At 40.4% G+C, this 19,863-nt stretch overlaps 1 protein-coding gene across 9 annotated transcripts in view; it reads right to left on the bottom strand.

Moving 5' to 3' along the window:
* Positions 1-19,863, bottom strand: part of EHBP1 (EH domain binding protein 1) — a 224,540-nt gene that overhangs the window by 166,145 nt on the left and 38,532 nt on the right. For all 9 annotated transcript variants that reach the window (XM_065631700.1, XM_065631699.1, XM_065631701.1 and 6 more), the window contains exons 4-5: positions 13,118-13,213; positions 3,759-3,812 (exon numbers count right to left, since the gene is read on the bottom strand). In XM_065631700.1, coding sequence (XP_065487772.1) covers positions 3,759-3,812; positions 13,118-13,213 — 150 coding nt within the window. The remainder of the gene's footprint in view (positions 1-3,758; positions 3,813-13,117; positions 13,214-19,863) is intronic.

The raw sequence follows: 19,863 nt of genomic DNA, 5'->3' as shown, positions 1-19,863 counted from the left end.
TCTTCCGTTAGCTAGACAATCTGCAGAGATGAAGAAACAGAGCCCAAACTTCAGGTCAGCTGAACTCTCCTTAGAGAAGTGGTCTTCATTTCAAGTTGACCAAAACTCATCTGCTGCCCCACTCCTGGCACCCCTGAGGGGACACTCAACAACTGTCCCAGCACAGGCCACTTAAACTATTTCACTGTTAAAAGACAAAGATGTATTTAGAAACATGCACTGGTATTTTGCTTAAATGGGAGAGCATGGAAACCCCACAGAAAGTTTGATGGAGGTATTAATACAGTTTGTGAGTTTTCCCTGGTACCTATAGAGTCTCTTGCCATGCAGAAGCTCTTTGGTGTACACTAGAAAACCTGAGAAAGCAATTCATAAGAGCAATCAGAAGTTAACACTGAAAAAATTAACACTGGAAGTTGGATCTCAGACAGTGAAAGGAACCAAGCGTGGAAACAGCTCATGTACAAATTACCCATAGTAGCAATGAGAGAGAAAAATCACTTACTAGAGGAAGTGGCTTATATTTTTAAACAGAAAGCAACTAGTCCTTGTTCTCTGAACTGAAGAGACAAAATAAACTAATGCCAATCCATAAGATTTTGAAAGGCTGTTACCTCTCCAGAGATTAGTAAGTCTTACTCTTAGCTACTAATTTCTTGCTCTTCAACTTGCTACAGCCAATCTGAACATCTGATATTATTATTAAGAGCACAAAACCCAAGACAACTCCAAGAAATGCCTCATGAAGTAAAAACAGATAACTAAATACACAGAGTCTGGCTAAAGACAAAATTAGAGACAAGCAAGCTTGTAGCAAATATACAAAAAAACACGGCTGTGAAGGAGATAAAGATATGGAGGAAGCTTAGGGAATATTAGTATCAACATTTAAATATTAAGAAACTGTGATATGATCAAATTATTTATGGATTATACATACAGTAGATGACAAAGGTTCACTTACTAGAATACAAATAGAGTGGCTAAGACATTAAAAATACAGTCAGGAAAAAAAAAAATCCCACAATAACCATGGCGATGGATCACAAAGTACCTGTATTTACAGGATCTAAAAAAAACCCACAAAAAAAAAAAAGGGCACACAATATACACACAAAAAATCTTGCTTCATTTTCATTTACAGCATGGTCATCTTGCACAAATCACCTCACCCCACTGCTACTTAAAAATTCCCCTGAAAGTCCAGAGTAATCTTGTTTTGAATTTGGTAACATCTACCAACAAAGGTGGCAAACTTCAGCTGAATATCTCTGTTAGTTGACCCATACTCAGCCATACTTAAGCATTAAAAAAATATTTTGGAGATTAACTTTTAATAGTAACATAAAAAAAGCTCAAAATTTTTTTGAGCAAAGTGTAGATTTCTTCATAAACTTTCCAGGCTTCGGTATTCTGTGTTCTGAGTGTGGCGAACCAAGGACGAAGGGAAACCCTGCAGCCTCTGAGGGCAGAGAACATACCTGGACAAAAATGAAAATCCCACAGGGGACTGTAAACGTCCCTGCACTGATGACCTGTCCCTGTCAAGTTCAATGACAAATATGTTCCTTTAAATCCGGGAAAACCATATGTTAAGCCTGAAAGGGGTAAATGTCAACAGTTTAGGGAGGCAGGAGGTCAATCTCCTGTCTCCTCAGCTCCTAGATTTTTAACACACAGCTGTTTCGTGCTCTAAAATGTCAAACAGCCATTGGATCGTTTGTTAGTTGCTCCAACAGATGAACATATTTTTATCCACCACTAAGTGGAGCTGTTACTCTTGGAAAAAGAGTTTCTCCATATCTTCAAGCGTATTTGTGGATCAGTTATTTTGGCAGTATCTACAGCTTTCTGCAGCGCTTGATTTAAAAAAAAAAAAAAAAAAGGAAGAGATTGAAAACAACTAGCTTTATAGCTGAATTAGCTCTCAATTTTTGCAGTAAAGCTATTTACTAAATTTATTATTCTGAGGATAATTTTTATATATCCTTTAATCCAAGGATAAACATCTACGCACCGATGACTATTTGTCAGTTCTTGTGGGACGAGCTAAAGGCATAACTGAGGTTGCAAAGTGTAACTTTTCATATACCAAAAGACTATCACTGATACATACTGGAACCATCTCCATCTATTCCAGGGTCCACACTTTGGGGCTCAGCAACTGAAGTGGCCTCCCACCCCTGCAAGTATTACTGCAGCGCAGAGAAGATTTGAGGCAGAGTGAGAACAGCATGCAGCAGAGGTACCGCCACCATCTCTATATGTCACACAGTGACATGTGACAAAGAGCAATGTACTATAAAGCTGGTCATGAAGTTGACATGCGCCCACTATAAACTTCTGAAAAAAAAACAACCTCCTGTGACATCGCAGGAAACACAACTATACCCAGAGGGGTTGGCTGAGAAACACACTGACATTATTTCATCCTGAGGAACTTGTACAGTGACAACTGGTGATAGACTTCCCTGATTAAAATAAACTAAGTGAGAAAGAAAAGGAAACTCCAGGAAACAGTAACTAAACTGTGTTTTGCGTTCATAAGTCTCAAACAAAAATAGAAACTTGACATTTAAAAACAAAAGCATAAATTAAGTACTTTGCTTTCAGCCCTTTTAAATGTTCAGTCACTGGTCAGAATAAACCTTAGCTTTGGACACCCAAATCACTTCTGATACTAACAAGAAAAACAAGCTTTCCTAGGCAAAAAAGGGTAACATGCAAATTCCACACCTTAGTGCTGTGTGGCATTACTATGACTCAGGAGACAAGCAATTTTTTTGTTGTTGTTTAAAAGCAGCATAAATAAAAAAAATCACATTACTGAGAAACAGTTCAGAATGAAACCATATTAATGAGACACACACACACTGCTTTGATGCCACGGTCCCTTTAAATACATTTTAAAAAGAAGTTTCCTCTTCAAGGAAACTCCAGGTAAAGCAGCTGCCCCATTTTTGAGCCCAGGCAGCCTCAGAGTGGAAAATGCAGCCCAAAGCAGAGAAGGGAGAAGAAAAAAGTATTTCATGAAGCACTTGCTCTATGCAATGTTAAACCCTGCTGTTTGGCATTATGTGTTTGTACAGTCCCCAGGAGCTCAGCTCTCCTGGAAGTTCTAGAAGCTCCTCAGAGGAGCCAGAGATTCGCAGGATCCACCTTTTGGGTTTTCCCTGGGTGCCCACAGAAAGAGCGAGACTGGGATCTCAGGGAGCAGAGGGCACATCATGACTCACTTGCTCTTCACTTAGGTGACCATGGCCGGTCCCACCTCTCCACTCTGCCTCACTTTCCTCACCTAAAAAGCACAGGTGCTAAAACTGTGCTCTTCGCTCCAAAGCAGCATTCAAAACCGGGAAGGGCGCGCTGCTGTTTGGGATTTAGAGATGTCATAACCCAGCTCCAACTTGTTTACTCCCCCACTCATAGAAAAATAATGTGTCATAACCCATAAAACAATGAGTCATAACCCAGCTCTAACTTGTTTATCCTATTGCTCATAGAAAAATAATGCAAGGAAGACTGATGCTTACAGGGAAAAAATTTAAGCAGTGTAGTATAGTACTCCCCTCTCCTGTATTTTAATTGTAACTTAACAATAAGTATTTGAACAAGCCTTTATTACTATGGAGCAAAGCTTTACTGTGGTTCAGCAGCTCAGATTTTACAATCCTTTTTCAACATTGACACCCTTTAATCTTTTATATTATTAAGTCCTACACAGATACATATATAAAAAAAATAACATTCCAGCTTACATTCTCTATGACAAACGTCCATTCTTTGTCTTCAAACTCTTCGGCATGGGGATCCTAGAAAAACAAACCAGAGAACTTAAGTCTAATAAATAATCCAGGGTACATGAAATTGTAACTCAGCCAAGATTTTTATGGACTCATAGAAATATTTTTACCCACTGAAGATGACAGAGGGAAATATTAATAATTTACCCAGGATGCAGGCTTCAATGGATGTCAATAATAGGATGAGCAAGTTGGGGTAAAACTGACAGTGAGGATATAATAAAGACTCCTACAGACGCAAACATGAGGTTGATTCCGATAAAAGCCAGTAATTCTATTTCCTTTCATTCAGAGCAAAAAGGTAGATCTCTCTTTGATTCTTAAATTCCACCTCCTGAATAAACACAACAAATCTACACCCGCTCCCACCTACAGCAGGCACCGCCCCACCTCCTCGTGCCCGGGCTCCATCAGCGTCAGCAGGGATCTGAAATCACAGCTCCTGCACAGCACCTCATTTCACTGCAAATTTCTTAAACACCTATCTTTACCTCACAACATTTCTGTTGCATCACACGTGAGGATCAGAAAACTTTTTCACCAATGGGAAGAGAAATAACAAGGAAGTTCATATATTTGGCATTTGTTTCCCATTTAATGAGCTTTCTTTCAATCTGGTGGTGTGGTCTGTGTTGTTGTATGAAATTAAGATAATGGTGGAGAAATTAAGTCATCCCCTACATGCCTCTATCAAGGATACTACTTAAAAACAAAACAAAACACAACTTTAAAAAAGTCACCACATTAAGTTAAGGTCCAATCCTAGTTCTGAACAACTGTAACAAAATAACTTCTACTCCTCTTGGAAAACAGCTTCTCACATTAAGAGAATGTGTCTTCAGGCTTTTTTTTTTTGGACGTGAGGCCTCATTGTACTATACCTCAATTTTATCCTATTATTTCAAGGTATAGGAAACCACTCAATTATTCATTTGCCTCGGACGTTTTCATGCTATAGACACTTGTAGATAAATGTCACTTTCCCCTAAACAGCATTTGCCTTCATCATACATGAGGGCCCTCAGCAACTTCAGAGTTTTCTTGCTATTATTTGGATCCTGCCCATGATACTACACTGAGCTCTGCACCAACTCCATCTTGCTGCTGCAAATTAACAAAATGGAATGAGATATTTTGGTTCTACTTTGCTTACCTCCATTAGTACCATCTTTCTTTTCTTTCCAGAATGCTACAAGCTTCACATTCAATCTTTTCAACTCACCTTATCTACATCTTTGCTTTAACCATCCTTGTTTCATTTAGTTTTGCCTTGAAGTCAGACGCACAGTGAGCAGAGGTACTGCATTGCATGATGCTTTTAATAGTTCTCATCAAATACACAAAATAAAGACTTTTGTAAGTAATGATCTTACAACGTAAAGAACCAGTGAAAAATAATTATTTTTTTCCTTTTCCAACACACAAAATCTTGGAAAGTGTGCTTTTAAATGAACCTCCTCTTTGAATGAACTGCAATAACATATTGAAGAGGACGTCATCCTATCTCCTCCAGTGCGGCCCTTACTCTAAAATCCTGTAAAACACTGTTCTCCTTGCAGAATGAGTCTTGCTGGGCATTGACACACTCAAGGGGAAATTTGACAACACGTCATACCAGTGGCACCAACATTAGCTATATATTTAACAGCTACAACTCCAGGTGTCATATGCAATATGCATTTTTAAATGCATTACTCCAACAACTGGAGGTAGCTTCAATGAAAAAATATAAGATGTTACTAGAAACTTATGTAAACACTGATGATTTGATATACGAATATCTTTTTTAGATTTTTTTTTAAATATCAGAATAATTTAAACACTGCAAATGAGTGTAAAAAGCATACTATACCATTAACCACAAGGACAGAAGAGCAAATAGACATATACAAAATTACACTGAGGTACCCGTGTGTTCCCATTAATGTACTTGTAAATATCAGATTATGTCTTTATATATCCATCACATTCATCGGGTTTGTGGAATTCTGCATTATGTAAATAAAGTGCATAATACCTGCTGGTTTGCTGTACTCCATATAAATTCCAAAGATATAATTTTCTGTAATCCAGCTATTAAATACTTATTTTCAAGAGTTAACCTGGGGCAATTACCTTTTTGTTTAATTGCTTCCTTTGATACAGCATAAAATGACATAATGAGATTTAATGGGATCATTAATCACTTTATGTTTTAATCAGCTACTCCATAATAAGTGACTAAACTCTTAAATATTTCATCCTGCTCAATTTTTTTCATAACTCCCCCAAAAGCTATGAGGGCAAGCTTGTAGGTAAAACAGCTTGTAAAGTCTGGGCGCATTATTTTATCCTATTTAAGAAACAAAATTATTATTTTGTCCATTCAAGGCAATAATCTATAAAGATAAACAAAGCTCTTCTATCAGTGGTAATAAAGCTGGTTCACATCTCTGAAGGCTACAGAATCAGGTACTCTGAGTATTTCTGACAACCTGATAGAGCAAAATAATACTGTATAATGAAAAGACTTAATAGTCAACATTTTTGCATGCACTTGAAAGCAAGTTGTGATCACTCCTGAAAAACAAATGCGAGTGTATTACTCCCAAACTCCCTACCAACTACCCAGAATAAAAAATAAAAATTAAAATCTTCAAGGACTTTTCTAATGAACAGCCTTACCAAAAGTTTGGAGAATATGAAATATGCTAAGATCTGGACACTTTGCATACATGCAAGGTCTTTCCAATTTAAAGACAAATCCATGTATATGTAATTTTTTAAAGCCACATTTCTTGTTAGTCTTAAAATGCCACTAGAAACAGAAAACCCTGAGTAAGCTTATACACATAAGCCTCAGCATTTAATTGCAACAGACAGGTAAGCGGCTTCACTCTTCTCACTAAAATGATTTTATTAGAAGCCCGGGGAGCAGCATGCATAGTCCTATTTCTAGCTAATTTACAACTTTACTATGTGGTCATTATTAACAGAGACTTGTATAGTTATTGTTACAACACAGTTTCTATTGCAACCATTGTTTCACCCTTTGGGTTAACATTTCCATGTGTGGTCTTGATAAAAAAGTGTTGTTTCTGTAAATCTGGCTAATCTTCCAGGTTAATTTGGATTTGAAGAGGGCGAATACCAGTAAAAAACCCCAAACAAACAAACAAACCCACCAAAAAGCCACCAAAAAACACTGCAACACGTACTTCTCTCACTAGCTAACCCATATTCTCCATTCATTTCCCACATAAAACTCATGCAATGAATTTAGCAAACTATTATTTGAAGACTATACAGCTGACTGCTCTTTAGGAAAAAAAAGCGCCATTGCAAAGAAGAATAACTCTAGGAGCAATGGTTATAACAACCTTTGAAATTGACTGTATGAAAGCCATTCCTGATAACACAGCACACAGAACTTCACCTCACCTGGAAGAAGATACAAGTAATCACTGAAAATGCACAGCTGGAAAAACCTAAAGACAAGAGTTATAAACAGACCTCAATCCCATGCTGCTTCCTGAACGCAAATGATAAAGAAAATTACCTAAAAAGCTCAAGGAACAAAGTGTCTCTAGTATTTTTCTCAGCCTGAAACTGCCTCATACTTTGCTGTAACATGAAGGGAGTTGGCAAGAGCCTTTTTTTAATTTTTAATAATGCTCATTTTCTTTACCAACATACCACTGATGCAGAACCACACTATTCAATGCTCATTACAGTTTTACCTTAAATGGAAAACTGTGAGCATTTGGGCAAATGGATCGAAGGGCTTGTTTTTCCTTTTCATTTTCTTGTGTAAAAAAGAATCGCCGTTCGTAATATCAAGAGGTGGGCCTCATTTTCCTGTTTCTCTTTCCATACGCATTTGCCTCTCAGCACGATGTTCCTTTTCAGTATCTTCAATGAAGTTTTAGAGCCTTCTTTTCTTCCCCTATCCGTTTCTTTTTTTTCCTCCTTTTGGTTTTTTTTGGTAAGATAACTTTACTTTTCAAAAGTAGCACTCAGATGAGAAGCCAATAGTAGGAACAGTGAAAAGGACAGGACATCATCTTACAGTTCCCAGATAATAATTTGAACTCTCAACATCAGTAGGGTACTTCCATCCTCCAGTGAAAACCTAGCCCATCTCACACATTCCCACTAACTGTTAACTGCTTTCCTAGAGATATGCTGCCTCTCAACAACCTCAGTCCTACTTCTGCAACCCCATTCTGCCCATCCACACGTCAGCTACCTGAAAACACACAACTCTCCTGTGCCCGAGCAAGGGAAGAGCAACAAGGACTGTGTCTGTCACGTTTTTTCTGTTCTCTGTTAACCAGTCCATCACCAGCCGCAAGGAGCTCTGTCAAGGACTAAATCTTTCTGCAGTGTGTAAGGTGGTTTCAGAAGACTGAATAAACAGTAACCCTTCTCCGGTAGTTTAGGTTATCTTCAGAGTTATTTCTGTATGTCTTGTAATAGGAACGAAAGCCATATCAGCAAACAAGGGTCTGCTTCTTCTAATCAGCAGCCAGAGCGGGTGGAGATGATCTTCAGAGTGTCAGTCCCTTCATTCCCCCTGCCTCCTCCCTAAGCTTTCCTGGCTTTTGAAGCTCGCCTTTCAATTAGATCACTTCATACCAGCCTTAATCTTCAGTCTTTCTTCTTGGGGAATAACTACTTAAGAACTGTCATATTGAATCAGATCAAATGCTGACAGGGTTTGTGATCTTCCTCTGCCAGTGACCTATAGCAGATGCTCCAAGTACTCCAGCATCTGTCCTCAGCTTCTGTACTTGGCTGTTTAAAGCAGCAGAAGACTTAAAATTTGACCCAATTCTTGTCACTTTCAATGCTGCTTATAGAGGTCTGATTAGCCTAGAAAGTCACATACATCTCTGGTCAGCTTTTGTTGAGGTTCCAGGAAGCAGAGCGCTCTGAGCAGATTGGCAGAACCGTCCCTGTCCAGCACCACACCAAGCTCACAACAGCTCATACTTCTCTGTAAAGCCTCTGGACTAGAAACACAACAAGGATTTACTTTTGCTTTTTCTTTTTTTAAATATATATAGCTTTTACAATCAGTCCCCACACTAACCCTGGATATTAAGTTACTTTAGTGTGCAAATATGCTCACTTGCCTGAGCATATGATTTTTTGTATCCGACAGACATCATCTTGTCTACAGGGCTATTTTTTTCCTCCAGTGGAATATCCTCCACATTGTCCAGTCAAGCCACTGGTCTCTCCTAAAGCGAAACAAGTATGTTCTGAACCTGGATTTGTTTTTTGCTTCTGAGAAACGGTGTTATCAAAGGGGTTTTTTCCTTCCCTGAGACAACGTATTGGCTCTGCTGCAGTGTTCCTGCTGGTGCATGGCTGGTTACTGCACTATAATCAAAGCATATGATTGACTCAGGCTTTCAAGAAAGAAGATATGGAATTTATTCCAAGAGCTATGTGGGGATGGGAATACTTTAAACAATACAACTGTTCTTTTATAATCTATTTCATTCTTATTTTACCCCTAAGTATTTTTTTTGTATGCTTAGAAAGCTATACCTTAAAAAAATCCCTTTTTCAAACTTCAGAATGAAGAGCTGGTAATCTTCCCTGTTGTTGCAATAGTACGTTAGTGTGATAAACCATGTGTATTCCTGACAAACCAGGTGTTTTTCATAATCCAATGAAACAAAGTCCATGCTTACTCCAGAAGAACAAACATTTTTGCTTGGGAAGTTCACTTTGCTTTTAAGCTAGAAAATAACGACATTGCAATTGAAATTTCATAGTACAATTGACATTCACGAACATTTGCTAAAAGCAGTGGACTTGCTAGGCAGTGAAAATTTCTCATTTAAAATCTCTCTCAGTTGATAAATGTATATGTTTGTACATAAGAGCATGTAAAAGTATCCAGGCTTTCATATATGATGGTTAAACCTTGGTTTTGCAGGGACTCTAAAAATGAATTTTAGGAGCACAACCATGGAAACAACAAAAAATGGGAATTTAGCTAGCTTTTCTGGCATTTGTGGATCTTTCCATGAAAGCATTACAAATCATGGACTTAAAATGCACAATAGGTTTACCGTTTCACAATGTTTCTTTCTCCCCATTTTGGTTGAAAAACCCAAGGCATAACCAAACATCAACGTAGAGCATGGCAAAGGAAGAAGTTAAACTTTCAGAACAGATGGAACTTTTTATATAATTAGCACTTCAGCATCTGGATGGGCAGGAACTAGTCAAGGGAGGCTGGATCAATACATCCATTTGATGCTTTTCCCCACATGACTCCAGAGCATATGAAATTTTACCAGCAGCCCAGAATTAAGTGAAATGAAGCAAAAAGTTTATTTGCAGTGAAAGTTTTCTAAATGAAGGTTAGTCTCTTCAACACTTAGCTCTGCTTGCCTAAGAATTACAAATTGGAAACAAGCTAACACCCAAAATAGGGATGTGCAGATAATGCAAAATGTGTCATCTGTTGACTGATCGCAAGCACTTTGCTAGCCAGCTCTCAAGTGTCCACGGGTGACTACTGGAGAGGATATGCTTAACATTCTCACCAGCACTTGAAACCTTGACTTACCTCCTAATCCTACCAGCAACACATTTCAACAGCCACTTACAAATGCACAGCCACTACTGTGTGAATCATTTCTCAAAACACATCACTGTCTGTTCTGGAGTCCGCTCTTTCCCCTTCCTGCATTTCTATTTCAAACAGCGCCACTGCTCTAATTTGTTATCTGTGATTGCTACAAAGCTCTGTTGGGCAACCTTCTCCTGTCAGTGGGCTATGCCAGCGTGGACGTGCAGCCAGCAGCTTCCCTTCGGTTCTAGAGTTGTAATAAGAGAGGACAACTACTGTTTGTTAAACAGCACAGCCATGCTGAGTGTACTTACTGCAAAGCGCTAAGTGTTCAGCAGTCACTCTCTTTCACAGGGGAGTGGCTCCTAAAGCAGCTTTTAAGGACCTGCAAAATAAGCTGTCTCTTTGTCTGAGCTTTACTGCTTTCAGTTTTTTGCCTCCTTCCTTCCAGAGGAAAGGAGGATATAAATACCTGACTTGGAAGTCAGCCCCCAAAAAGGCTGCTGCAGTGTGCTATTGCAGGCTTCTCTCCCCACTACTCTAGGACTAACCAGCCAATGCATCAGCTGCGCAAAACAGAAAATAGACAGTTCTTTTTGATCGCTTTTTCCCAGAACACACCAGCGAGAGAAACGCCAGCTCTCCAGGTGCCAGGACAGATCCCATGGTATGGCTGACACATTGCTGTAGCACTGAGCCAGAGCTGTGAGAGGACAGGGCACAGCCTCAACTGCGCTAACCTCACATTCTGCCTGCAATCGCCTGTCCCTCCAATCCATCCAGGCAGGCTGCTGGGCTCACACAGACAGTGCTCCCCATGCATTACCCAGCTTGCTCAAAAAGCGCTGCTCTGTACCACACCTGTGCAGCCTTGCAGAGGAAAAGGTGGGTTTGGCCACTTACAGACACTTGTTGGAGGGGCTAGAGGATCAATTCGAGCAGATTTACATAAGCGCTGCCTGACAATATGCCACTTCTTTGTGTAATCTCAATATTTTGATTATAAAAGCCAGTGCTTGCTCCCCCAGAGATCAGTGTGTACAGTTCCTAGAAGGTACAGCCTCTGGGGTTACACTTGTACCTCTCCTCCCAGACCAACCCTCACATTGCGCAGGCTCATTTTTGGAGACAGGAGCAGAGTCACAGTGCTGGGTAAAATTAAGGCTGTATTAGTACCTAACACTGGCTCCAGAGGCCCTTCTCTCCCCTCACTATCTGGTCTGAGCCCTCACACTCACTTTCAGTGGCACAAATACTAGTTTCTTGTGCTGTACGACAAAATATACCCCTGACATCGTGCAGGTAGGAATAAAAAGGTAGCATGGGATGGCAGGAGAAGGGTGGGAGATGCTTTTACTCCAAAGCCACAGCATGACTGAGCTGCACCCAAAAAAAACCCCTTAATTTCCCATTCTTCATGTAACATGTCATCGCATACACAATCAAGAATTGTGTATATTTCTGCTTCATTTTAAATGTCTAAAATATTAAGTAACATTTACTGTGCTACATAACCATATGCAGATTATACAGACACACAGTGTAGTCACATAATGGTGTTAAACTTCTTAATCCAAGCAGAGGGCCTTGAAGCATGCAAAGGCAAACAATTTTTGCTAGTGAACTTCTGAACCTCAGTTGAAGACCCCATGGTCTGCTAAGAAAAGAGAAAAATTTATGATAGTCAGCTCACCGATGATCTCAAGGACCAAAAAAAACACCACACCAAAAAAACCCCAGAGAGAAACCTCCTTTTTATGCTTAATAAATCAAGTAATAAATTCACATTCTAAGGCTAGTAAGAAGTCACTTCTAAGGACTTATTAATGCAAGTCCCCAACACAAATGTAAATATTACTAATGAGAAAAAAGTATGTTACTGTTGCCCTAAGCAATTATAAATAAGAACAACCAGAGTGTAGCTGAAGACACAAGTGCAAAGAACAAGAAATAACCAATGGAATGAAAATCCCAGAAATCTTCAGCCTCCCCGGCAGCCTCCTACACTGTCAAAAGTGCAAAACTGCATTGTTTCTGTTTATGCAGAAAGGGCTTTGCCCCGTGATATTTGGGAAATAAGTTCTAGCATAACCATCAGTGTCTCCTTCTGCTTCGTAGCCACACAAATAAGCTTATTTTTTCATAAAGCAAACTCAGTTCCCAAAAAAATCCCTCCTCCATAAATCTTATAGTTCTCTGTACGACTCAAATGCTCCACAACCACTCCTACAACTGCAATCATATAAATACTGTGATGTTCGGTGTGGCATATTAAATACTGTGAAACTAAGAGCTGGATTCTCTTTGCTAGTCAATAGCATAAGAAATGGGGTCACTGCACTGCAACTGAACAAGGAAGTCTAGGAATGACTGTGTTTTGACAACTTCTGGCTTACAGTATTTAAAGAAAACCAACCAGACTGTAACACATGCCAAGCACTTACACATGTACTACGTGCGTAGTTACACATGTACTAAATTCTGTGCCAATGACTCGCCATGATCAGCTCAATGGGATTTTTCAGTGTGTTAACTAAACTACAGAAGTAAGCACTTTGGCAGGGCACAGACCATCCTTCTCTCTGGGATTTAAGCTGGGGACATAAGGTTGGGCAGTTAGTGACTTAAACCCAGCAAGGTTAGGCCTTTGTGATTACGATCTGACATTTCCAAACACATTTTTTCATATGTTGTTTAAGAAATAGGAAAGATTATGCTTTAAAGAAAAAAAAACCCATACCTTAAAGAGCGTCACAGTAATCTCAACATTTTCAGGAACAGGCCATACCACCACCCCACGGTATGGGTTCTTGATTCCAGGCTGCCAGCTATGAGCCTAAAGGAAGAAAAGAAACAGTTGTCTTAAAGCCGTTATAAAAGTGCTGATTCAACTCCCATGTAGGTAGAAATAACATGTTACTGACTCCAAAAAGGCTGCATTCTTAAACCTATGACTCTACCGAACACTATAAAGGACACTATTAAGTAAGGAAACTCAGACTATTAGCAGGCTTTTTTTTTTTTTTTCCTACTGAATGAAATCTGTTCCTCACAAGGTCCCAGGGTCTGTTTTCTAAAGTACATAGCACAGGTCAGGACACTCAGAGACCTGCAAAAAATTTAGGCCTTAAGGCCAGAGCTTCTGTAGCAAGATGAGCTTTATTTTGTTTTTATGCAGATGAAGGAATGCATTTAAAGAACACATGAGTACAGCACATAGTGCAGGCTTAACCACATTTAGATCTAAATAGAGAAGAAAAAGAAAGGGGGGGGGGGGGGGCAAAAAAACAAACCACAAAGCCAAACACAACAATTTATAATACATTTTAAATGCTACTAAAACATTTAAATTCTTAAGAATTAATATGCTGTGATACCTACACCTAGAAAAGATAATGAAAAACATAATTGTAAAATAGACTGAGAACCAATTTGGACTGATGTATGGTCTGTATTTACATTTTAACAGCTAGTCCTGAAAAATGCCTTGTGTGTTTTTGTTCTGGAATATGCATGCTTTTTTCCAAGCTCAACTTAATCCATTTTATGATGCTGTGGGGGAGGGATGCTGATGCACTAGTGACTGCTGAGGAGCAGGGGTGTTATTATAAATATGTGGAAATTTTATCAGGAAAGAATGTACAATCTACTTACTGTTATCTGAAGCAAATTAACTGAGCTTTTTTTTTTTTTTAATTCTACAGCATCACTCACTGCAGTTTTATACTCCTTCCAACACTCATAACTTCAGATTAAGACTGCCTATTAGAACAAATTTTTACTATCATAAGGTTAGTAGGACTTGTGCCTCGGGTTCTCAGGTACCCTAAGGTAACCTGGGCAACTTTAAAGATGACTTTGCTATACCAAAGTGAGAAAGACAAAGATGGTGAAATAGTCCCATTCAGTCACACAGAGGCAGTAACTCTCTGTGCTGTGTACTGTGAGCAGTGTGTGCTCCAGATATCAGGCTCAGATCTGACAGCCCCACCACACGTACCTGCTGCTTCCTGAACCCTCTTCCATTCAGCTGGGCTTTTCACCAGAGCCTGCAGCATCGCGGGTACCTCCACCGGACTTGCTCTTGCCCTAATCCCTCAATCCTCACAAAGCAGAGGTCTGCAGATTAGCTACAGCTGACAATAACTGCTAAGGCAACAGGGGCAAGGAGGAGAAGGACAAAGGGAGAGACAGGAATTGGGAAGGGATGTGAAGCTGAGGAATGGGGAATCACAGAATGGTTGGGGGTCAGAAGGGACCTCTGCAGATCATCTAGTCCAACTCACCTGCTAAAGCAGGTTCACCCAGAGCAGATCACACAGGATCGCACGCAGGCAGAATCCAGCCTCCGGAGAAGAAAGCCCTACCTGTCTCTGCAGCTACATGCGCACACAGCAGGCTCATTTCCATCCCATTATTTTTATTTTCTTGCTGAACATTGCCAGCTGTCGTGTGGTTTTATCACAAGTTTTTCCATCTTTGGTGTTCTGCTTAAAACCCAAGCTCCCAAAGATGCTCAATTAGATTAGAAATTTCAGTAAGTTTCTATGCTTTGTGCTTGCAGAGTAAACTTAAATAACATGACTTGGGGCATCTTAAGAAAGGAATTTTTAAAAAGAACAACTTGAAAGAGCCCAATTTCTACTATTTTTAACTCCACAAATTTCAGCCTAATCTCATTATTCTAAAGCAGGCCTGGATGAATTTCTGAATAACTGAGCAAACAATGCTGTTTATAGCTTTACTCCACATGTGTATTTTGTAAGAAAAAGATGTTTTGTGAACAGCAAAACACACCACAGTAGTTGTCATCCCCACCACAGCCATCCAAGCTCCAGCTTCATATCTCTCCTACAGGACCCACATTCCCCTCATCAATCTCAGCTTGTTTGATGGGGATATTCAGTGAGCACCAGGCAGCAATCCAGAGCCCAGCACAGGCTCACCTTGAGCTTCCCTGTCCTCGTGTAGCACCTTGTCAGATAAATCAACTTCTCCTCCGCAGGGGCACTCAATCCTCTTTCCAGATACCAATTTTCACAAAACTAACAGGAGGTCGTGGTGTGTCTGGAACCTGGGCTTCCCTGCCAGTTTTGGCCAATACTGACAATTATGTCAAACTTTTGATGTCCAAGGTCCAGGCACTGATGACAGCCTGCTCAGCCCAGGATCACTTGATTCAATTTATAAAACAAACTAGAAAACGAGCATTCACTGGTGCAGGCAAAGTTTTACTTCAAGCCCTTTATCAGCACTGCCTCCCACCAGAAGAGTTAGAAAGACACAAACACGCACACAGACATATGTGATTTTCTGTCACTGTGACAGGCATGTTACTGCAAGCAACAACCAAAAGACAAGCCCTAGCTAATGAGCTTTTAAAGCAAAGCTGTTCTGTGATCAGCTGAATGTTATTAAATCCTCCTTTGGCTTTGAAAAAAACACCGTACCACACAAACAGCATGACAGAAAAAGATAACATCAAAACTATGTCTGGGTTCTTGGGAAGGAGAAAGGGAAAGAAGAAAGCAAAGCGGGGGAAACAGAGAGAAAGGGCTAACAACTACTATAATTTAAAATTAACATGGTGAGTATTACTCTAAGACAATATTTCTCATGGCAGGGACCCCTGTTGCAGTTTCTTCAAGTTACATCTGGCCTATATCAAAAAACCTTTTCAACTCGCAAATTATAAGCCTTGACTTTGATCGTGAGCTGGACCAGGCCACCTCTGTGCAGCAGAATTGCCAACACTTCCAGACAGGCGACTGCTGTCAGGGCTCGGCCCAGGCAAGGTGCTGCATCTGCGCAGCTCGTTTCCACCCTGACCCTCACTTCTAACGCAACTTCCCACTGGGTTGTGCTTTCTAGACCCATTTTTTTCCCTACTGGTCTTCACTAGCCATCTCGTCTTGTCCCTGAAGCCAAGGTGAGAGAAGCAGCCAAGCAGAAGTGACCACTGGTAGCGGGTGTCTTGCCCACAGCCCTCCCTGGCTTCATCTCCTAAATCCGAGGGACAAGAGCCACAGCCTGGAAAGACAAGCAGAAATGTTCTGTAGCATTTCAAAGAAAAAGGCAACTCCTCCCTTTTTCTGCCAGTGGAAAATGAGAGGAGACAATGTAGCATGAAAGCTCTTTTAAAAATCAGGAAACAGGAGCTACAGGAGGGGTTGCTGAAATACCCTATTTATAGAGTAGGGCTGTGAACGACATTGTCCAACCTACGGCATTGCTCTGGCGCAAAACTGATGGCAGTCACAGAAGAAAGCTGCTCAAGAAAGGACGCGGAGGTGAGCCCACAGATGCATATGGGCACTTCAAGCTACCCAGTTTTGAGATCTTCCCCCAACTTTCTCTCTAAAACAAACAGCAGTTACAATCCAGACAGCCTACTTTGCAATCCACCATACACAACGTTGTGAACATCAAATGTTCTGCTGTGCTTGAACTGGAAAGAGAGACTTGATACCTCTGCAGTTTTGGCATCTGGTTCCAAGGAGAAGGGAAGAACCTTTAAAAATAGATCTAAATCAGTGAACTTACAATGCCAGATAATTAAAATGTTCAGTGTCCCAAACAATAACGCATATAGAACACACCAAAGGGCTTACAAACTACTCAAAAGTAGTGAAACACTCCCGGAAATACCAAATCTGTTGTCAAGCACCCTTCAACAGTCAATTACTTCAAACACTAAGAAAGCACACTGATGTTTGTGCAAATTCTCCACATTTAGTAGTAGTTCAGCTATCATCAGCAAGGTGCAGATTCTCCACTCCCGGTTAAGTGTCCACTTTTGGGCTGTATGAAACAGCAGTCTCCCACACCTCTCACCACATGCACAGGTAAGACAAACTCAAGTCTTGTTCTCCAGGAGCTTCTGCTGGAGAGGACAGAGTGGGCTTAATCGTAAAAGTAACATTTCCCAGCATTGCTGAAACTCTTGTACCCAAAAGGAAGAATGTTACAGAAGACTGTAAAGAGCTCTTGTTCAACATATGGCAATATGAACTGAACAAAAGATGAGACTAGCTCACTCAAAGGCTGCCTTTTGTGGACCACCTTTACTTAAAATTACCCACCAGGGGCTGAACTTGACCATATGAAACCACCTCTCACTCTGCACATGAACTTGGACAACAGCAATTAACAGAGGTGCTGGAGAAGATAGTGACATTGCACAGCTTTCCAAAATGCAAATACATTTCTGAGTGACTTAGAACAAACCCGGTAATTTTATGAACACTTATTTTTGAAGCACTCTCCTCCAATCTAAAAAAAAACCCATTTACAATCAATACTCTGTAATACAGAAAGTGTATAAACATTTATAAATCCAGTGTCATCCTCTCACAGGGAGGAGGGGGAGGTAGCAAAAACAAAAAGCTCTACCAAACATATACCAGAATATTTTAGCTAATTCTTGTGTGGGGGAGCAGAAACAAACAACAAAGCATGAGAGAGACTGAATATAAACCTTCCCTTACAGTCACTGCTCAACTGTCTAGATTACAGAATACAAACAGAACAATCTTTTAAATCTGAATTTAAAAAGATTAAGTTGAAGACAGCCTCAAATCAGAAACTTTGATTTCAAACATGAAGTTTGCCACCACCAGCTGTTCGCCACTTCATCACAAAGATGATAAGACAGATGCAGGCAAATCAGCTATTGTAACTGGAGTACATTATGGACAGCACTTCCCCAGCCCCTGTATGTAGGGGATTTCATGACCTGGCACATAAGTGATTCCTGTCATGGCCAACTCTGCGCACTGCTGCTTACACTTTTCCTTGTCTATACAAAAAAACTCTTTCATGATCCTTCAAAAGCAAAATATTGCATTATTTCAAGAGCCTGGCCTTCCAGATGCTTTATGTAACCCATCTGCTTTCTCCCTTCTTCACTATTGCCTTGTCTGATCCTGCCTCTGTTGTACAGGATAACCACAAGTTACTTTCCAGTAAGGTCCTAGAGCTGACCACAATATTTTAAGCCTGCTGCAAATTATGAAACCATTAATATTTATGAATCAAAAATATGTTCCTATAGCCAAGTCCTCAATACTATTTTTTAAAAGCAAAAGTCAGAACCAGACCTACTATTATTCCTCACCCACAGCCCCAAGAGTGGATTTATTGTGAGCCAGCAAGTTGTTGCTTTTCTTTCCCTGATAAAATTTTTGCCAACTAACTATGATCGGACCAGCTCTGCTACTTGTCTCTGTTAGAGGCTGTTCAGGGGACAAGAACCAAGCAGGAGCTCTACTGGCTCCAGTAGTGCTTGGAGCAGCTCATCTTGTGAAGATAGTCCCTCTTCTTTAGCATTACCTAGGCAGAACACTTAAGGCAGGAAGAAGAAAAAAAAAATAAATTAGTAGCTCAAAGAGGAAGAGCTGACATAAAGCAGGTAGATCTTTCATCTGGTGCTTCCATGCCAGCAGCATTGCTCCGATTTGCTCTATGTGATGAGTCCCACCAAAGCCATACATCATCTGAGGACAGCCAGCGGTCAGTATGATCCAGCTGCCAACGGACCTGCTGAAAAAGGAATGGACTGGAAAAAGCTGCCGATTTCCCCACACCAAAGGAAACCTCAACTGGCAGCTTGTGCATGGCTGCTTCTTCTGTACCATAGCTCAGTGTCACAAAGGGAAGGGACAAATTAAAGACTGTACTCCAGACTACAGCTTGCATCCTCATGAAGTCACTGTGCTTGGCCTTCCATTCGAAGAGGCTGGGCACCAGAACAACACTCCCATGGCGCTCCCGCCCTGGGATGTAACCCAAAAACCCCAGCACATGCCAGGCGGCCTTCGTTCAACCCACTGCTGTCAGCGTCTATTGAGAGTAGATGAGGAAACCAGCAGATTCCCACAGGTTTTCCCAAGAACATCTTCAATTCATCAGCCTGCACATGTGTTACAACTGTAATTATGCATTCATGTCCTACTGCTAAAAAGTTATAGCAGGGGTATCAAACTCACTTTCACCAGGCACCACTATTTATACAGTCCTAAAATTACATTTATACAGTCCTAAAACCACATTTGGCCCTTTGAAGGCAACCACGAGGCTGATGGGGCCCCCAGTGAAAATGAGTTTGACACACCTGAGCTACAGAAAGACTGCTAAGCTTGGAAAATGAGCAAAACCTCATCTTCATGATGAAACAGATTCTCTAGCACTGGGCTAACTGTTTGAACTTAATTTCACACATACATATTCATAACGTATTCCTTAAATACATGATTCATGCTATTTCTATCACCAAACTTGCCTCATTCACTGCACACAATAGATGATATTCAGATAGAGCCTCTTCGCCTTCCCATCAAGCAGTTTCTGGCCTTATCTTTTGGACTTAAAGAAAAACAAAACAAAACAACCAATAACAACAAAATCATCGACACAGAACTAAAGGAAGATTTTTGTCACAGTTTTCTAGGACATTCAGCACTGCACCTCAGAATGTCACCAAAATTC

Source organism: Caloenas nicobarica, chromosome 3 (genome assembly GCF_036013445.1).
Source record: "Caloenas nicobarica isolate bCalNic1 chromosome 3, bCalNic1.hap1, whole genome shotgun sequence".
NCBI lineage: Eukaryota > Metazoa > Chordata > Aves > Columbiformes > Columbidae > Caloenas > Caloenas nicobarica.
This window is presented reverse-complemented; position numbering and strand designations above follow the sequence as displayed.